Here is a 19,738-nt window from a genome sequence, read left to right on the forward strand (position 1 = left end):
TTTTTAGTTGTCCTCTGCTCGCTTTTAAAGGCTTCCCAAGCCTCTGGCTTCCCACTAATCCTCGCCATTTTGTATGCTTTTTCTTTAGCTTTTATGCTGTTCTTGATATCCCTTGTCAGCCATGGATGCCTTGTCCTCCCCTTAGCATGTTTCCTCCTCCCTTGGGATTAATTTCTGTTGTGCCTCCCTAATATCCCCCTAAAACTCCTGCCATTGCTGTTCCACTGTCTTCCCTGCTAGGCTCATTTTCCAATCCACTCTGGCCAGCTCCTCCCTCATGTCATTGTAGTTACCCTTATTTAATTGTAATACCGTTACATCTGATTGCAGCTTCTCCCTCTCAAACTGCAGGGTAATCATATTGTGGTCACTGCTCCCTAAGAGTTCCTTCGCCTTAAGTTCCCTAATCAAGTCTGCCTCTTAACACATCACCAAATCCAGAATTGCCTGTTCCCTAGTAGGCTCTGTCACAAGCTGCTCCAACACACCATCTCTTAGACATTCCACAAATTCCTTTTCTTGGGATCCCCTACCAACCTGATTTTCCCAGTCCACCTGCATATTGAAGTCCCCCATGATTATTGTAAATTGCCTTTTTTACATGCCTTTTCTATCTCCTGATTATTTTCTGCCCCACATCCTGACTACTGCTAGAGGGCCTGTACATAACTCCTATCGGGGTCTTTTTACCTTTGTGATTCCTCAACTCTACCCACAGAGATTCTATGCCTTCTGAGCCTATGTATCGATTTAACTTCATTCCTTACTAACAATGCAACACCGCCCCCTTTACCCATCTGCCTGTCCTTTCGATAGACACATATCCTTGGATATTTAAATCCCAGCCCTGATCCCCTTACAGCCATGTCTCCGTGATGCACAGAACATATTTCTGGCCAATTTCAATGTACGCAACAAGCTCATTTACCTTGTTCCGTATACTAGACGCATTTAGGTACAACACCCTCAATCCTGCATTGATCATCTCTCCTTTCACACTCTTCCTCAGTCACTGTAACCTGTACTGTGGCCCTTTTTGATTTTTGACTATGGCTTCTCAGCCTTACACTTTCCCCCTTACTGCTTTTTGTTTTTGGCCCTGTTTTACTTCCCTCCGACTTCCTGCATCGGTTCCCATCCACCTGCCACATTAGTTTAAACCCTTTTCCATTTTGCTCACTTGAAAAAATCATGCCCATGAGAGCAACCCACCTCATTCAATCTATCAAGAACGTTCATCTCAAATCCCACCGTACACCCATCTGCCTGCTTGGGAGGATGTAAAAGATCCCATGGCACGATTTCAAAGAAGAGCTCTCTTTGCAACTTTTTAAGATGCTGCTTAAAACCTACAACTTTGCCCAAGCTTCTTGACCACCTGTCCTAATATCCCATTACCTAGCTTTGGTGTCAAATTCTGTTTGATATCATGTCCCAAGGCACTTAACAGGAATGTTAACACCTGAAAGTTTCCATATAAATGCAAGTTGTTGAACACTAAAGTACAGCATGTCATTTTTAATAACTCCATTCCATTGAACTTATTTAGAAGCATTATTTTCATAAAATATTTAAAAGCCATGCTGCATTTGTAATTGCAAAATCAAAACAAGACTTTAGCAGAGACAAATCGATTCAGGGTTTCAATTGGGCTGTTGCAACTTGTGGGATAATTTATGGAAATACTGGCTTTTTTTTTGCCTTCCTGAGCCAAATTTCAGGTGTTGCAGCACACTTGTAACAAACCGAGATTGCTCATACAGTTGACTAAATTAAATCTGGTAGAAACAGATACATTCATTAATAAAACAAAATAGTGATTGTTTCATGTAAGAAGTGATGTAAGATGATTACTTACATCTGTACATTGTGCCTTTCTATTTGATAAGTATTCTAAACATTCCTTTATGCAGTATTAATTTTAATTTCACTCTGATGTTTTCATTTAGATATTAATCAGTATATGTTAAATATAGGTAAGTACCTCTGATCATAAAGCATACTCGTATTCCTGGGGCTGCTGTATTATTTGCTTGGTAAAAAGTCTTACAACACCAGGTAAAAGTCTAACAGGTTTGTTTCGAATTACTAGAGTTCGGAGCACTGCTCCTTCCTCAGGTGAACAAAGAGGTGGGTTACAGAAACACATACATAGACAAAGTCAAAGATGCAATACGATACTTTGAATGCGAGTCTTTGCAGGCAATTAAGTCTACAGGTCCAGACAGAACAACTGGAGAGAGGGATAATCACAGGTTAAGGAGGTGTGAATTGTCTCAAGCCAGGGCAGTTGGTAGGATTTCACAAGGCCAGGCAAGATGGTAGGGGGTGAATGTAATGCAACGTGAATCCAAGTTCCCGGTTGAGGCCGTACTCATGTGTGCGGAACTTGGCTGTAAGTTTCTGCTCGGCGATTCTGCGTTGTCGCGCGTCCTGAAAGCAGCCTTGGAGAACGCTTATCCGGAGATCAGAGGCTGAATGCCCTTGACTGCTGAGGTGTTCCCCGACTGGAAGGGAACATTCCTGCCTGGCGGTTTTCGCACGATGTCCGTTCATCCATTCAGTACTATTTGCTGAATACTGATGAAATGTCAGATTTTGAAACACGTTGCTGCTGAGGATAATACAACTGGAAGTTGGAAGCCGAGTGCTCTGCACGCTTTCAGCAGTAATGACCGTTTATTCCTGTAAATGATTCCTCAATATTTACACAGGAGGTCAAGAATGTGTTGGCATTCAGTTATATATTTCCCCACACCATTCAACACTGAGAATTACTAACTATAATAGCAATGTGGATTCAATGCACATCAAAGTTTGGTCTACTGGGAGGCATATTAAAGTAGCAAAGGGTTTTAAATTATTTTAAAATCCCTGTTCCCCGTCTTCCACATGGAACCCTCTAACTATTTTGATGGCACAGTTGAACTTGGGAGTTAATTTTGTATGTAGCTCATAATTCTGTCTCATTCCTTTGTCCCCTGTAATTGGAAAAAATGGCGAGGAATTTTGAAACATGTCTGAGTATATGAGGAAGAAGGGGAAATAGCTGACGGTCCTTTAAGTTGCTGAGTGTGAGTCAGAAAATCCGGATTCAGTGCTGATAAAGTTGTTGATTGTATTAGAATGATCAAAGTTCTGTGCCTCAGGAAATGGTCAGGCAGTGTTACAGTTTTTCTGTTTATTTCTTCATGAGGACAATGCTGGCTAGACTAGCATTTATTGCCCACTCCTAACTGAGAAAGTACCGATGAGTCATCTTCTTGAGCTGCTACATTTTGTGTAGCTACACCAACAGTGCTGTTGAGGAGAGAGTTCCAGGATTTTGACCCAGTGACAGTGAAGGAATGGCAATCTTGTTTCACATCAGGATTATGTGACTTGGAGGGGAACATGCAGGTGGTGGGGTTCACATGCATCTGCTTCCCATGTCCTTTGAAGTTGCAGGTTTGGAAAGTGCTGTCTGAGGAGCCTCAATAAGTTGTTGAAGTGCACCTTGTAGGAGGTACACAGCAGCTGCCATTGTGCGTCAGTGGCAGAGTGAATGAGTGTTGAAGGTATGCGGTGGGATTCCAATCAAGCAGGCTGCTTTGCCCTGGGTGGCATTGAGCTTCACTTATCCAGGCAAGTGGAAAGTATTCCATTACACTCCTGACATGTGCTTTGTAGATGGTGGACAGGCTTTGAAATGTGAGGAGGTGAGTTACTTGTCACAGAATTCCCAGCCTCTGACTGCTCTTGTCACATGAGTATTTCTCTGACTCTTCCAGTTCAGTTTATGGTCAATGGTAACCCCCAGGATGTTTTAAAAAAAAAGTTTAAGAGTATTCAATTATTTTTTCCCCCCCAATTTAAGGGGGAATTTAGCGTGGCCAATTCACCTACCTACACTTCAATTTGGGCTATTGCGGGGCGGGGGGGGCGGGGGGGGGGGGGGGCACGCAGACACAGGGAGAACGTGCAGACCCTGCAGACAGTGACCCAAGCCGGGAATCGAAACTGGGACCATCGCGCTGTGAAGAAACAGTGCTAACCACTGTGCTACCATGCCACCCAATTGAATGTCATGGGGAGATAATTAGATTATCTCTTGTTGAATGGTCATTGTGTGGCGCAAGGCTTTGTCATCACACCAATGCTTTTTTCAATCTTCCTTGCTGCAATGCTCCATTTCACTCCCTGCTGGAGTGGAGCTAATCTACAGAACAAACAGAAATCTGTTTGGCGGAATTCTCCGCAGGGGGCCGAATTCGTGAAGGTTGTCGTGAGCTCGGCCGAGGTTCACGACGGCCTTGGAGCCCGCTCCCCGCACCTAATTCACCCCCACCCGGGGGGCTAGGAGCGGGCCTCTGTCTTTCTCGGCACCGACCTCGTCACGCCGAGAATGTGAAGTCATCCGTGCATGCGCGGGTTGCTGGTTCCAACCCGCGCATGCGCGGATGACTTCATCGTGCAGACGGCACGAACCCGCGCATGCGCGGTGGCCGTCTTTCTCCTCAGCCGCCCGGCAAGACCTGGCGGCTTGATCTTGCCGGGCGGCGGAGGGGAAAGTGTGCGTCAGTTTTGGACGCTGGCCTGACGATCGGTCGGCACCGATCGCGGGCCTGTCCCTTCCCGAGCACAGTTGTGGTGCTCCCGTCCCAATCAGGCCCCTAGATGCCCCAAACAGGCATCTGGCGCCCGTTTCACGAATGCAGTGACCAGGTGTGTTTGCCGCCGTCGTGAAATGGGCGTGAAAGGCCGCTCGGCCCATCGGGCTCGGAGAATCAGCGTTCGCCGTAAAAAACGGCGAGCGGCGATTTTTCCGAGCCGGGGGGTGGGGGGGGGGGGGAAGAATCACGGGGGGGCGTATAAAATGTCGGGGGGGCCGTCCTGCGATTCTCCCAGGCCACGTGGGGAGTGGAGAATCGCGCCCGTTCAATCTCCGTGGTCTGAAGGCCAGATCCCAGGTAACACTATGCACATAGTGCTTATATTTGTACACACTCCAAGGCTGAACTCGAAGTCATGGTCAATACCTTCACCTAGGCATAAGGAAACATAAGTCTTGCACAAAACATCTGTAAGAAAAAGGTCCTCTACCAATCTACCCCCGCCACACAGCACTGCCTCCCAGGTATCAAAATCCATGACGAGGCCTTGAACAACATGGACCACTTCAATACCATAGGAACCTATATCAGCAAGGGCAGACATCAACAACCAAGTTCACCACCACCTTCAGTGTGCCAGTGCAACCTTCAGTCACCTGAAGAAGAGTGTTTGAAGACCAGGACCTCAGACCTGTCACCAAGTTCATCAGCTACAGAGCAGTAATTATACCTGCCCTTCTCTCTGGCTGAGAAACGTCGGCCATGTGCAGCAGGCACCTCAGAACCATGGAGAAGCACCATCAGCGCTGCCTCCACAAAATCCTGAAAATTCAATGAAATGAAATGAAAATGAAATGAAAATGGCAGAGTAGGTGCACCAACATCACATGTTCTCATTCAGAACAACATCCCAAGCATCAAAGTATCGACCACACACTCGATCAGCTCGGCTAGGCGGGTCACATTGTCCGCATGCCTAACATGAAACTCCTGAAACAAGCACACTCTCAGAATTTTGACACAGCATACGAGCCCCAGGAGGCCAAAGGAAATGCTTCAAGGGCAACCTCAAAGGCTCTTTGGAAAATGTGCAACATCCCTCTACCGCTGCCGCCGGCCAAGTACTCCACCAGCCCGGTAGTGGTGGCAACCCTGCGGATATGGGGCCAGTGGAGGAGGCATGTAGGGGAGACGGGGGCGTCGTTTTGGGCGCCAATCTGTGACAACCATCGGTTTGCCCGATGCCCAGGAGTATGGATGGGGGGTTTCGAGTATGGCGGTGGGCGGGGGTGGGAAGGGTGGGCGATATGTTCCTGGAAGGGAGCTTTGCGAGTTTGAGGAGCTTGGAGGAGAAATTTGGGCTGGTAAGGGGAAATGATTTTAGGTACCTACAGTTGCGGGACTTTGTTCGTAGACAGGTCCCATCTTTCCCACGCCTCCCGCCAATGGGGATCCTAGACAGAATAGTCTCTGGGGGGAAGAAGGGGAGGGTAGAGTCTCTGGTATTTATAAGGTGCTCATGAGGGAGGAAGGGTCCCAGACGGAGGAACTGAAACTTAAATGGGAGGAGGAGCTAGGTGGGGAAATGGAGGACGGGCTGTGGGCAGAGGCCCTGAGTAGAGTAAATTCGACCGCGACATGTGCCGGGCTCGGGCTGATTCAATTTAAGGTCGTTCACCGGGCCCATATGACGGTGGCTCGGATGAACAAATTCTTTGGGATAGAGGACAAATGCGCTAGGTGCGCGGGAGGACCAGCGAACCACGTTCACATGTTTTGGGCATGCCCTAAGCTGAGGGGGTACTGGGAGGGATTTGCAGACGTCATGTCCCGGGTGCTAAAAACAAGGGTGGCGATGGGTCCAGGGGTGGCAATTTTTGGGGTTTCGGAAGACCCGGGAGTCCAGGGGGAGAAAGAGGCCGATGTTTTGGCCTTTGCTTCCCTGATAGCCCGGCGACAAATACTATTGGCGTGGAGGGACTCAAAGCCCCCGAAGACTGAGTTGTGGCTTGCGGACATGTCGAGTTTCCTGGGTATGGAAAAAATTAAGTTCGCCTTGAGGGGATCTGTACAGGGGTTCGCCCGAAGGTGGCAACCATTTATTGACTTATTTGCGGGAGAGTGAGCGTCAGCAGGGGGAGGGGGAGGGGGGGGGGGGGGGGGGGGGGAGGGGAGTAGAGTAGAGTAGAGTAGGAGGGATAAAATGGCGGGTAGTACCGGTGGGAGAGGAGCGGGCTTGTGCAGTATGTTACGATTGAAGTATTGAAAGTACATGGATGTTTGCACTTTTTTGCCTTTTTTGCTTTCTTTCTGTTGATGTCTGTAACTGTTTACAAAGCCAAAAACGACCTCAATAAAATTGTTTATTAAAAAAAATAAATGTGCAACATCCCCACCTACACTTGGGATTCCGTGCCCGAATTGGAAGAAGTGCATCTGGAGGAACTAAACACACAGTTTCATCGCCGAGAGCAAGCTGAAGCAAGTGTTGATCACAAAAGGGCTGAAATGGCAAGCTAGGCACCTCCCATCATCTGCGCTTCCAACCATCTTCAGCCCCTCCTGTGATTGAGACTGTAGGTCACACATTGAACTCTTCACAGTCACCTGAGAATTCATCTTTATAATAATAATAGCCTTTATTGTCACAAGTAGGCTTACATTAACACGGCAATGAAGTTACTGTGAAAAACCCCTAGTCACCACATTCCGGCGCCTGTTCGGGTACACTGAGAGAGAGTTCAGAATGCCCCATTCACCTAACAGTACATCTTTCGGGGCTTCAGGACTTGTGGGAGGAAACCGGTGCACCCGGATGAAACAAGTTATCCTCTACTCTCAAGCGACTGGCTAAGAATATCTGATTTGTTGGTTGTGGGATAACATATCTATCACCTGCTGCTTCGGCTGTTTGGTATGTAAGTAGTGTCATGTTGTAGCTCTTGGGTGCCCAGTTTTGAGCTGCTAGATCTGTTGGAAATCTAACCTTCCCGCATGTTGTGTGGCAGTAGTACAGTACTAAAGTGGAAATCATCATTGTGAAGATGGGACTTAGCCCCCCCCCCAATCCATTATCGCAAGTTAATGGTTGGTCACTGATTTTATTCCGAAAGAGGGAAGACCTAATTGTTACAGTACAATCCGTGCTGAGTTCTAGCTAATTCTTGTAATTCCATTATCTAACTGTCAAAGGTAATGAAAGTAATGCTTTCCATAAATAAGTTATATTGCTGTAAGTCTCCTTTGAAATTCCATTAAATTGCCACAATGATAGTTATCACTTTGGGTAAACAGAAAGAGGAAGTAGCATTACAGTAATACGATGTTCTGACTGTAAATGAGGGAAGTTGACTAATTTTGAATTTGTCACGTGTTGATGCCACTGTTGCTTTGAAGGATAAGTGCCGGTGAGGAAGGTTATTTATTCTATCTTTGTTCATTTCCAGAAAGACCCTTCAGTTCTCTTGTAGCATCCACTTTTTAAAATGATCTCAGGATATCCAATTCCATTAGCTGTATTTTATCTATTCCAATATGATACACAATGCCAGATCGGTGGAAGTGCCTGTTCTAATATCTGTTGACTCTGTATCATTTAGTTTTGATCATGCACCCATGCAGTGCCATGGAAAACATAACTATGTTAAAGGCACAATATAAATGCAAGTTGTTGCTGAATTGGAACATACAAAAGCTTTTTAAAAGTCAAGTGGATAAATATTTTTTAAAAAGAACACATTCAGTAAGAGACTGTTGGAGAGTAGTGGAAAGGAACTGCAGATAACACCTTCCGAGAGCCACCACAGATTCAATGAACTAAACTGCCCATTGCTATAAAATTCTGAGATGTTGAAATATTTTATTCCAAGGTTTTATTCTGATTAAATTAGTGCGTCCAACAAAGTTTCTTCTAAACTGAACAGCTGGAAAGCACTCTGAAAGCCCTCTATAGGCCGTGCTCAAGTTGGCCCCTTTAAGTTACCTTGGGTGTAGAATGGACTGCCTACTGTGACAGTGGAGACGGACGCTTTAGGAACTTTCAAGCGGTAATTGGATAGGCACATGGAGCACACCAGAATGACAGCGAGTGGGATAGCTTGATCTTGATTTCTGACAATGCTCGGCACAACATCGAGGGCTGAAGGGCCTGTTCTGTGATTTACTGTTCTATGTTCTATGAGCATTGCTGCACAACATTTAAAGGGGCCATGCACTTAAATAAATCACATGCACACTCAGCAAAAAAAAATTAAAGAGACGTTTGATACGCACGTAATGCTTTAATGATGCTCCCCAAATAAAAACAACTTCCAAACTCCTTGAAGCATTTTGTTCACTGCTAGGGTTCATGTTAATGCGTTCACATTATTGGATTATGCTTCAGACCAATACCTGTGCACTGTTTCTTGGTGTGGTAGCTTCCATGTCCCCAGTTTTACCAATCCCTCCTGGGCTTAATTTCTCCTTTCTTTCCCCTCCCCAGATCACCAAATTAGTTGTGCTCAGACCCAGTGCCCCGCATCTTATCTCCAATGATTACTCTAAGGTCCATGCCTCTTTTCTTCTTTCTGCCTCTCACACCCTCTCCCAACACTGCAGCTCTTGTTTCCTCTGTAGCCATTCTTGAAATGGCCTTCAGTCCTATTGTTTCCCATGTAACGGTAAATATTTTTTTGTCCTTACCCCACCTCACATCTCCTATAAGAATGTCAATCATTTACATGGGGGAATACAGTGATTCAGTAATCCAGAGGCCCAGTCTAATGTAGGGATATGGATTCAAATCCCCATCATGGCAGCTGGTGGAATTTAAATTCAAGTAATAAAATAATCTGAAATTGTAACCCTGAAACCATTATTGATTGTTGTGCAAACCCATCTGCTACACAAATATCCTTTTGGGGAAGGAAATCTGCCATCCTTGCCTGGTCTGGCTGAATGTGACTCCAGACCCACAGCAATGTGGTTGAATCTTAACTGCCCTCTGAGATGGCCACGCAAATCACGCAGTTCCAAGGTAATTGGAATGGGCAACAAATGCTGACCCAGCCAGCACTAACCACATTTCAAGAAAGAATGGAGAAAACCTGGACATTAGTGATACTGAGGCAGAAGCACTACTTGGACTGGAGATAAAATAATCTCAAAACAAATTGAAAATGAAACAATGACACCAATACCAAAATAAATGAATTGACTACAAGAAAAAACAGAGAGTGAGAGAAAAGATGTAAACAATATACCTAGGAACTGACACAGGAGAAAATTAGCGACGGATAAATGAAATGAAAATAGCTTATTGTCACAAGTAGGCTTCAAATGAAGTTACTGTGAAAAGCCCCTAGTTGCCACATTCTGGCACCTGTTCGGGGAGGCTGGTACGGGAATTGAACCGTGCTGCTGGCCTGCCTTGGTCTGCTTTAAAAGCCAGCGATTTAGCCCTGTGCTAAACCAGCCCCAGTAGAAGTCTTATTTCTGTTGTTCCAGGATTGCAACAAGGCCACAAGTTTTCATGAAGTGTGTTTGTCAATCATCAGAATTCCTCAAACTTGGATTGATGTGTAATTTTTCAAAGTTATGTTTGTTTGGTTTGCATCTTTTGACATTCTCTTTTTCGATTGAAAATGCTGTGGAGCATTGAAAGGATTTGTAACAACCTGATTTGTGCCTGCTGGAGTTGCCATCTTTGGGATAAGATGAGAACCGAGGTTCCATCTGCTCGCTCGGAAGGATGTAAAAGCATCCATGGCACTCGAAACCCAGCAGGGAAGTTATCTATGGTGCCCTGGACAATATTTATCCCTCAAACAACATAACAAGCAAACTATCTGGTCATTTATCCTGTGGCTATTTGGAAGGCTTGCTGTGTGCATATTGGCTGTCTTGCTCCCAACGGTGTAAGAGTGGCTACACTTCAAAAGAACTTCATAGGCTGCGAAACTTCTTCCATGCCCAACAAATCTTGGAATGGGACTTGAACCCTTGGCCTTTTGGCTCAGAAGCGGGAGTGCTACCAACATAGTCACTTGGGCTCCCTTTTGATTGTATAAATAGCACTAGTTGTGGAAAATCCTACATCTGATCTAATCAGGCACGTTTGTTTGTGTCCTTTGAACAAAGGAATTTTCAGTTTAACACAAATCAGTCATTTTGAGTGTGGAATGTGTCAGAGGGGAAATTTACATTTGCAGAGAGGCTTTCTCCACCTCTGGTGAGCCGAAGCACAAGCAGTTCCATAACATTTGAGTCAGACCAGCATGCTTCATTTCCATTTCCAGTCCTGTAGCAGAAATGGTCAAGAACGGTTTTTCACTCTTGCAAACATTTTGGTCCCACGCCACAACTTTAGTTAGTTACACTTGGGGAGAAAAATGATATTCTGATATTACCGAACAGATGAGGCCATACTTAAAACCACAAACTTCTGACTCAATAGGGGAGAGTGCAACCACTTAGTGAAGGTGTTAGCCGTGGCTCAGTGGTAATACTCTCATCGCTGAGGCAGGAAATCGTGGGCTTTGTATCTAGGTTAAACTTCAGTGCTACACTGAGGGAGTACTATTACTAGAGATATCATCTTTCCAATTACCGGTAGATGTTTACGTAGCTTGTCTACTGTCTTACACAGGCACTCAGGAGTTGTCTCAATCTTTGAATCTGCTACATTAGATACTGGCCTGAATTCCCAATGTCATGAATCCGCCTGGAGACAGCAGTAGACAGTATTCAAAGGGCCAATTGCAGTGTTAATGTAAGCCTACTTGTGACAATAAAGATTATTATTATTGTTTCTTGATTTTTATACTCAGTCTGACAGCGTAAGAGTCCTATAAACCACTCCAACCAATGTTTTCTTTTGCTACTTCCCGAGCTTCCGAAATGTCAAATATTTTTGAATATTCAGATACCAACCATGGTCACTTTGCAATTCTGTCTCTGTAATGGCTATCATATCATATTAACTTATTTTTATTTGTGCTATCAATTCATAGATTCCCTACAGTGTAGATGAAGGACATTTGGCCCATTGAGTCTGCACCAACCCTCTGAAAGAGCACCCTATCCATGCCTATAGATCTGCCCTCTCCCTGTAACCCAACCTAAACTTTGGACACTAAGGAGCAAATTAGCAAGGCCGGTCCCCCTAACCAGCACACCTTTGGACTGTGGGAGGAAACTGGAGCTCCCGGAGGGAACACACGCAGACATGGGAAGAACGTACAAACTCTGAACAATGGCGCCCAATGTCTTCACCTATCTTGTACAAATGCTGTGAGCATTCCAGAAAAGAGCCTTTAATTCTGTCATATTACCATTTTTGCTTACTCTTACCTTTTAAAAAAAAAAAATAAATAAATTTGTGGTATCCAATTATTTTTTTTCCAATTAAGGGGCAATTTAGCATGGCCAATCCAACTACCCTGCACATCTTTAGGATTGTGGGGGTGAGACTCATGCAGACACTGGGAGTACGTGTAAACTCAACACTGACAGTGACCCGGGGCCAGGATAGAACCCATGTCCTCAGCGCTGTGAGGCAGTAGTGCTAACTACTGCGCCACCATGCGCCGTTGCTTACTCTTACCTTATTTGCTGGTGCACTCTTGTGTGTTCTGTCCCTTCCTGTCACACGTTGGTTACCTGCATCGCTACCCTGCACTATTGCCTTGACATTTAACTTGCCAAATCTCCCCTCACATGAATCCTCCCCAACTATTCAGTTTAAAGCCCTTTCTGCCACCCTAGTTATACAACCTGGCAGGAACCCGGTCCTAGCAGTGTACAGGTTTAGGTCAACCCAATCTGCCCAAACAACTCTCTCTTTCCTCAGTATTGGTGCCAGTGCCCCATGAATCAAAACCCATTTTTCTCCGACACCAATTTTTGAATCACACATTCCACTCCCTGGTCCTATTTTCCCTATGCACATTTGTTTGTATCTCCGAGATAATTACCTTTGTGGTTCTGCTTTTTAATTTAGCCATTGCTGCTCAAAATCCCTCAGCAGAACCTCTTTCTTAGCCCTGCCCATGTCTTTGGTACCCGCTTGAATCATGATATCAGGATCCTTCCTCTCCCAATGCAAGTTCCTCTCCAGTTCTTAACACTTGGACCAGACAGGTATGACAGCTTTTGGGATTGGCACTCTCAACTGTAGAGAACAGTCTCTATACCTTAACTATACTGTCTCCTACAGCACCCCCCTCCTCCAGACGAATGGCCCCAGTACCACGATGCTGTGGTCAGTTTGCTCATCCTCCCTGCATTCCCTGCTCTCATCCATGCAAGCTGAAAGCACATTGAACCTGTTGGACAGTTGCAAGTCCTGAGGCTCCTCCATTATTATTTTATGGATCCCCACCACTGCCTCTTACAGTCACACACTCTCTAGTCTTGACCATGGACCAAATCTGAAGTACCAAACCTAAGGAGTATGACTGTCTCCTGAAACAGTGTGTAGGCAACGTTCCCTCTTGTTAAAAAATTAATTTAGGGGCAGCACGGTGGCACAGTGGTTAGCATTGCTGCCTAGGGCGCTGAGGACCCGGGTTTGATTCCCGGCCCTGGGTCACTGTCCGTGTGGAGTTTGCACATTCTCCCCGTGTCTGCGTGGGTTTCACCCCCACAACCCAAAGATGTGCAGGGTAGGTAGATTGGCCACACTAAATTGCCCCTTAATTGGTAAAAATTATTGGGTACTCTAAATTTATTTAAAAAAATAATTAAAAAAAAAAAATTAATTTAGAGTGCCCAACAGATTTTTTCTAATTAAGGGGCAATTTGGTGTGGCCAAGCCACCTACCGGGCACATCTTTGGATGGTGGGGGCTAAACCTATGCAAACACTGGAAGAATGTGCAATTTCCACATTGAACCTGGGACCTTGGTGCCGTGAGGCAGCACTGCTAACCACTGCGCCACTATGCTGCCCTAACGTTCCCTCTTCTTGATGCATTGCAATTTCGAAAGCTCTGTCTCCAGCTCATCAACTCTGAGCTGAATTTCCCCATGTTGCAGACACATGCTGCAGATATAGTTGCATTGGGTCACAGCGTGCCGTCAGCTCCCACATGCTACAGCTACAGTGCATCACCCACCTTACATCTTTCTTATATCTAACTAATTAGGTTTCAAGATTTGAAATATTACTCAATGATTCTCTGCAATTATGTTGTGGAGTTTAACCAGTTACACTACAAATTTAAAATACTTGTATCTCCAATACCGGTATAAACTAATGCCCCCAGTTTAGAGGGAGAAATAAAATTCACCAATGACCTGCTTGCCCAGAGGTGTTATTTAGGTGTGCTTGAGTTCTCAGTTCTTACTGTTTCTGGCTCCTTCTCTTGGACCACTCCTTTTTATGAAGACCAGAACACCTCTGCCTCCGTCATTGCACTGAATTCCCTCACTCACCAAATTTCTGGATTTAAGCACTCTGTCTCACTGCTTTCATCTCCAGTTGCCACCTATGTCATGCAATTCCGCTTGGCTTTTGCCCATATCATGGCTATTGCCCATATTTTCAACAACTTCCATTCCTTCTCCTCCTCCTAACTGCCAATCAAAGTTTGTTTACTAATCAGTTTACTCCAGTATTGTGGCCCACTTTTGATCTGCTCAACCCGGAACTTTCGTCCTCCCACTTTAGTTTCTGCAGCTCCACCTGTTGTTGTGTATCTTGCTGAACTCTATCCATATTTGCTTGTTACACTGGAGCCAGCTAATCAAAGAACTGGGCTCAATGTGGTTGAGTTAAGAAGAATGATTAGAAAAGTTGAAAAAATTATATTACAGCCTGGAAAGGAAATGTGCATAGAAACCTTTAGCAGAATAGATGTAGGGGTGAGAGGAGAAATTCCTTGGGAATTTCCAGAGCAGCACGCTAGCATAGTGATTAGCACTGTTGCTTCACAGCTCTAGGGTCCCAGGTTCGATTCCCGGCTTGGGTCACTCTGTGTGGATTCTGCATGTTCTCCCCGTGTCTGCGTGGGTTTCCTCCGGGTGCTCTGGTTTCCTCCCACAGTCCAAAGATGTGCAGGTTAGGTGGATTGGCCATGCTAAATTGCCCTTAGTGTCCAAAAAGGGTACGTGGGTTACTGGGTTATGGGGGTAGGGTGGAGGTGTGGGCTTGAGTGGGGTGCTCTTTCCAAGAGATGGCGCAGACTCGATGGCTAAACAGCCTCCTTCTGCACTGTAAATTCTATAGAATGAGAGCACCCGAAGGTACTATTCTATTTTAGGATTTGAATCAATACTTTTTTTTTAAAATTTAGATTACCCAATTATTTTTTCCAATTAAGGGGCAATTTAGCATGGCCAATCCACCTACTCTGCACATTTTTGGGTTGTGGGGGCGAAACCCACGCAGACACGGGGAGAACGTGCAAACTCCACACGGACAGTGACCCAGAGCCGGGATCGAACCTGGGACCTCAGCGCCGTGAGGCGGTTGTGCTAACCACTAGGCCACCGTGCTGCCCTTGGATTTGAATCAATACTTGACGTGTTTTGCTTATCACAATCATAAAATTCCTACAGTGCAGAATGAGGCCATTTGGCCCATCAAGTATGCACCACCCTCTGTATATAACAGATATATTACAAGGGTGAGGGTGAGGACGAATGATATGAGCTCACAAACCTTTGACTTACACAGGGGTATGAGGCAGGGATGCCCGCTTTCGCCGTTACTGTTTGCACTGGCCATAGAGCCGTTGGCGGTGGCTCTCAGGGGGTCGGCGGAGTGGCGCGGGATTATGAGGAGCCGAAGGGAGCATTGGGTCTTGCTGTCTGCCGATTGACCACTTGCTGTATGTTTCGGATCCATTGGAGAGTATGGGAAGGATTATGGGCCTGCTGGGGAGGTTTGGAGGAGGTTTGGAGGGTTCTCTGGGTACAAACTGAATGTAGGGAAAAGCTAGGTATTCCCGGTGAATGAGCTGGGACAGCGGGCTAATTTAGGGGGGATGTCATTTACAATAGAGGGTTAGGTTTAGGTATTTGGGGGTATTGGGGATTCGGGTAGCGAGGGTATGGACGGGGCACCATAAGTGGAACTTGCTGGGGCTGGTTTAACACAGGGCTAAAGAGCTGGCTTTTAAAGCAGACCAGCAGCACGGTTCAATTCCCGTGCCAGCCTCCCCGAACGGGCAACGGAATGTGGCGACTAGGGGCTTTTCACAGTAACTTAATTTGAAGCCTACTTGTGACAATAAGCGATTTTCATTTCATTTCATTTCATTTCATTTTCAACTTAACGAAGCTGGTGGAGGAAGCCAGGGAGGACCAGAGGAGGTGGGATACCCTGCACTTAACATTGGCGGGGAGGGTCCAAGTGGTGTAAATAAATATTCTGCCGAGGCTCTTATACCAAAGGCCTTTTTCGGAAAGTGGACACAATCATCTCTGATTTTGTATGGGCAGGGAAGGTGCGAGTGAGCGAAGGTAAACAGGGCCGCCTCTTGTGCAAGGATGAGCCTGATACAGTTTAAGGTGGTGCATAGGACTCGGGTGAGAATGAGTGGGTTCTTTCAGGGGATAGTAGCTGAGTGTGAGAGATGTGGGCGGGGCCCAGCGAACCATGCGCATATGTTTTGGGGTTGCAAAAAATTGGGAAGATTCCGGTTGGAGTGTTCATGGTCTTAGCCAGGGTTGTGGAGGAGGATGTGGACCCTTTGGTGGTAATATTTGGGGTTTCAGAGAAGCTGGAGCTCAAGGAGAGGAAGACGGCCGATGTTGTGGCCTTTGCCTCCCTGATTGCACGGTGACGATTTTTGCTGGAGTGCGGTCGGCATCGCCACCGGGGGTAGCAGCATCGTTGGGTGACCTGGACAACTTCCTGTGGTTAGAGAAGATAGGTTAGAGAAGATAAAGTATGAGTTAAGAGGCTCAGCAGGGGGGTTTGAGAAAAGGTGGGGGATGTTTGTGACCGTGTTTGAGGAGCTGTTTGTCACAGGGCGGGCGGTGGGGAGGGGAAAATCTGTGCAGACTGTCTAGTTGATTGTTGGGAAGTAAAGTATGTTTCCCAGGGTGTTTATTTGCTGTAACCTGTTTTGATACATGTTTAATAAAATACATGTAAAAAAACAGATGTATTACAGAGCACCCTACCTATGCCCACTCCCCTGCCCTACCCCCATAATCCCACCTAACCTGCACATCTTTATACACTAAGGGGCAAAATGGTAATGCAGTGGTTAGCACTGTTGCTTCAGAGCACCAGGGTCTCAGGTTTAATTCATGCTTTGTTCACTGTCTGCGTGGGTTTCCTCCGGGTGCTCCAGTTTCCTCCCACAAGTCCTGACAGACGTGCTGAAAGGTGAGTTGGACATTCTGAATTCTTCCTCAGTGTACCTAAACAGACGCTGGAGTGTGGCGACTAGGGGATTTTCATAGTAATATCATTGCAGTGTTAATGTAAGCCCACTTGTGACATTAATAAAGATTATTACTATTATTATCCTGCACATTTTTAGACTGTGGGAAGAAACCAGAGCACCCGGAGGAAACTCAGAATATTATGTGTTAAGTAAAATTGAGTTGGTGGTCTAATACATTCTTGGAATGCATGCTGATAGTACGCTTTTTGTATAGGCAGCATACCTATTTTGGAGCACACATAGACTTACAATGTTGTGTCATGAATTATCAGAAGAGATTTGACATTTTATCAATATGTTGTATACTTACTGTTTTGTAAGTCTCTGGGCATAATCTTTAGTAAAAGAAGATCTAGAGGAGAAAGGTATATTTGAAGCAGTGAGATGTATTTTCTTTAGATGCCCTTGGTTGAATCCGATGCAGGGCAAAAGCCTTTAGAAAAAAGTTGTGGTTCAGGAAAAGATGGTGAATAAACCTCTTGTGTACATTAAATATGTAAATATTCATTTAGAAATTACTATGGCCAGGTGAGCTTAGATAATGAGTTGTTTTTAAATTCTTTGTGAACTGGAGCAATGAAGCGATTTCCTTACTTGTTCTGGACAGGACCAGGATGAAACTCACTCGCAAATTTCAAAACATGAAAGAAAAGTACAAAACAATTGGAAAGTGTGACACGTTATTTGGTCTCTGGTTGCCTTTGCCTAATCGGTCTGTGAGGGCAACATTGACTACCTCATTTAACTCTTGTAAATCGGGAACCATTGTGAGGCTGGCGATAAATGTTACAATAGCTGAGTATGATGTTCTTTCCAGGAATGGGACACTGGATAAAAATAAGGATAGCATCCCAATCTGTTTCTCTTTCCTTCCTCCCTTCAACTCTCAGCAAGGGATCAAACTGATGATTCTCCTGGTCCGTTATGGCTATATTCTATACCAATTAATGAGTTTGCGGGTTGAATTATTAGAGAAACTAGTTATTTGACCTTTCAATATGTAAAAAAATATATAATTGTTAGAATTGGATTATAATTGGTACTTTTATTTTACTAATGCTATATTATTTTCCTTCTGCAGTTCTTTACCGGTTGGTGGATAATTATAGATGCTGCAGTGGTTTACTCAAAAAATGGAGAAATGAATCCTGCTTTCCACACGTGCGGAGTCATGTCGACCATAGCTTTTTTCATGTAAGTTCCTGTCGATTTTAAATGCAGTATCTTGTTGCTTGGCTGTCTTTATCATTTTTATTAAATGCATAATATTGTTGTATTTTTTGAGTTTAAAAACCCAAATGTGAGAACTTTGCAGGTATCAGCTGAAGGGTAGCACTATTGCCTCTGAGGCAGAAGCATGTTGATTCAAGTTGCACTACAGTGCAGTACTGAGGGAAGAGATGTTAACATGAAGCCGCCCTCTTGCCCTGTCAACCGCATATAAAATATTCCATGGCATTATTTCAAAGAAGGGGAGATTTCCTGGTGTTCTGGCTAATATCTATCTCTCATTAAGCGTCAGTTAGAAAAGATTATCAGGTTATTATTGCATTGCAGTTTGTGGGATCGTGCTGTGTGCAAATTTGCTGACATGTTTATTACATGACAATAGTGCTGCATTTTTAAGAAACCTCCACTGACAGTAAAACGCTTTGGGATGCTCTGAAGTTATTCAAGGTGCTACATAAAGGAAAATGCTTTCTTCTTTCACTTTTATTTTCTGTTTAATAGTCAAGCTCGATTTACAGGAGAATTTGCACCTGAATAGATCTGACAGATAAGCTCAAATGAGAGGGAGGGATACTCTTGAAACTGTGATTAGTTCTTACAAGTCCTAAAACAGCAGGACGAGGGATCATGTGGATTCGGCCATAGTTCCCTAATATAGGAGAATGGATTATGAGGCAATATTAGGAAAACTAAGCCTCTTCAGTTTTAAGAGGCTGCAAATGAGAGAGATACATATGGAAAGTGGAATAAGAAAGGTTAATCTTAAACACTGTTTCAAGTGAAACCACAGTTGCATTGCAAGAGGACATAGGTGCAAAGCAACTTAAAGGCTGGACCGATATCAATTTAAGGAATAAGAACAGAAGTAGCCTGTGTGCCTCCTGAAGCCTTGCTCTGCTATTCAGCAAGATCATGATTGAACTACATCAACTGCACTTTCATGCCATATCTTTGTGTTCCTTGTTTGTTTGTTTTTTGTTGAACCTTTAATAGTCAATGCTTTAACGATCATCCCTGTTGATGGCAATTATTAAACTGTAACCATCACAAATAAGACTTTCCAGTCCAACAGTAAAGGTTGCATTGCTAGATCTGGTTGCATTGCTAGATCTGGCTCTTGGGGATGAGGTGGATTAAGTGGCAGTGGAAAAACCTTGAGGGCAGTGTTTTTCAAACTTTTTTTCCCGTGACCCACTTTTACCAACTGGCTGATCTTCAGGATCCATACTGGGCGACCGTTGCAACTGACGTAGGCCGACCTTCGCGACCCACGCTGGCCACCCTTCGTGGCGCATCATTTTCGCTTATCTTTAATGCGACAGATGAGCCTGCTTGGTCCTCACGATCTCACTTGGTTTGTCATTCAATGTTACATTTCTGCTAAGGACACCAGCTGATGATTTAAGTTCTCGTTGCATGCTTTGAAAAAAATCAAGAGGTTTGTCTTCAAACTCGCCATGCTTAGTCTTCAATTGTCTGATGTTTTGAGGGTTCTGCACTATCCATACGTCCAAGTCATCTCCTTCTCCATTCT

At 44.9% G+C, this 19,738-nt stretch overlaps 1 protein-coding gene across 3 annotated transcripts in view; it reads left to right on the forward strand.

Annotated features, from left to right (window-relative positions):
• The window catches only part of LOC119968815 (transmembrane protein 50B), a 115,680-nt gene that overhangs the window by 55,654 nt on the left and 40,288 nt on the right, over positions 1-19,738 (forward strand). For all 3 annotated transcript variants that reach the window (XM_038801640.1, XM_038801638.1, XM_038801639.1), the window contains one exon: positions 18,056-18,168. In XM_038801640.1, the coding sequence (XP_038657568.1) occupies positions 18,056-18,168 (113 nt within the window). The remainder of the gene's footprint in view (positions 1-18,055; positions 18,169-19,738) is intronic.

The sequence above is a fragment of the Scyliorhinus canicula genome, chromosome 7, assembly GCF_902713615.1.
Source record: "Scyliorhinus canicula chromosome 7, sScyCan1.1, whole genome shotgun sequence".
NCBI lineage: Eukaryota > Metazoa > Chordata > Chondrichthyes > Carcharhiniformes > Scyliorhinidae > Scyliorhinus > Scyliorhinus canicula.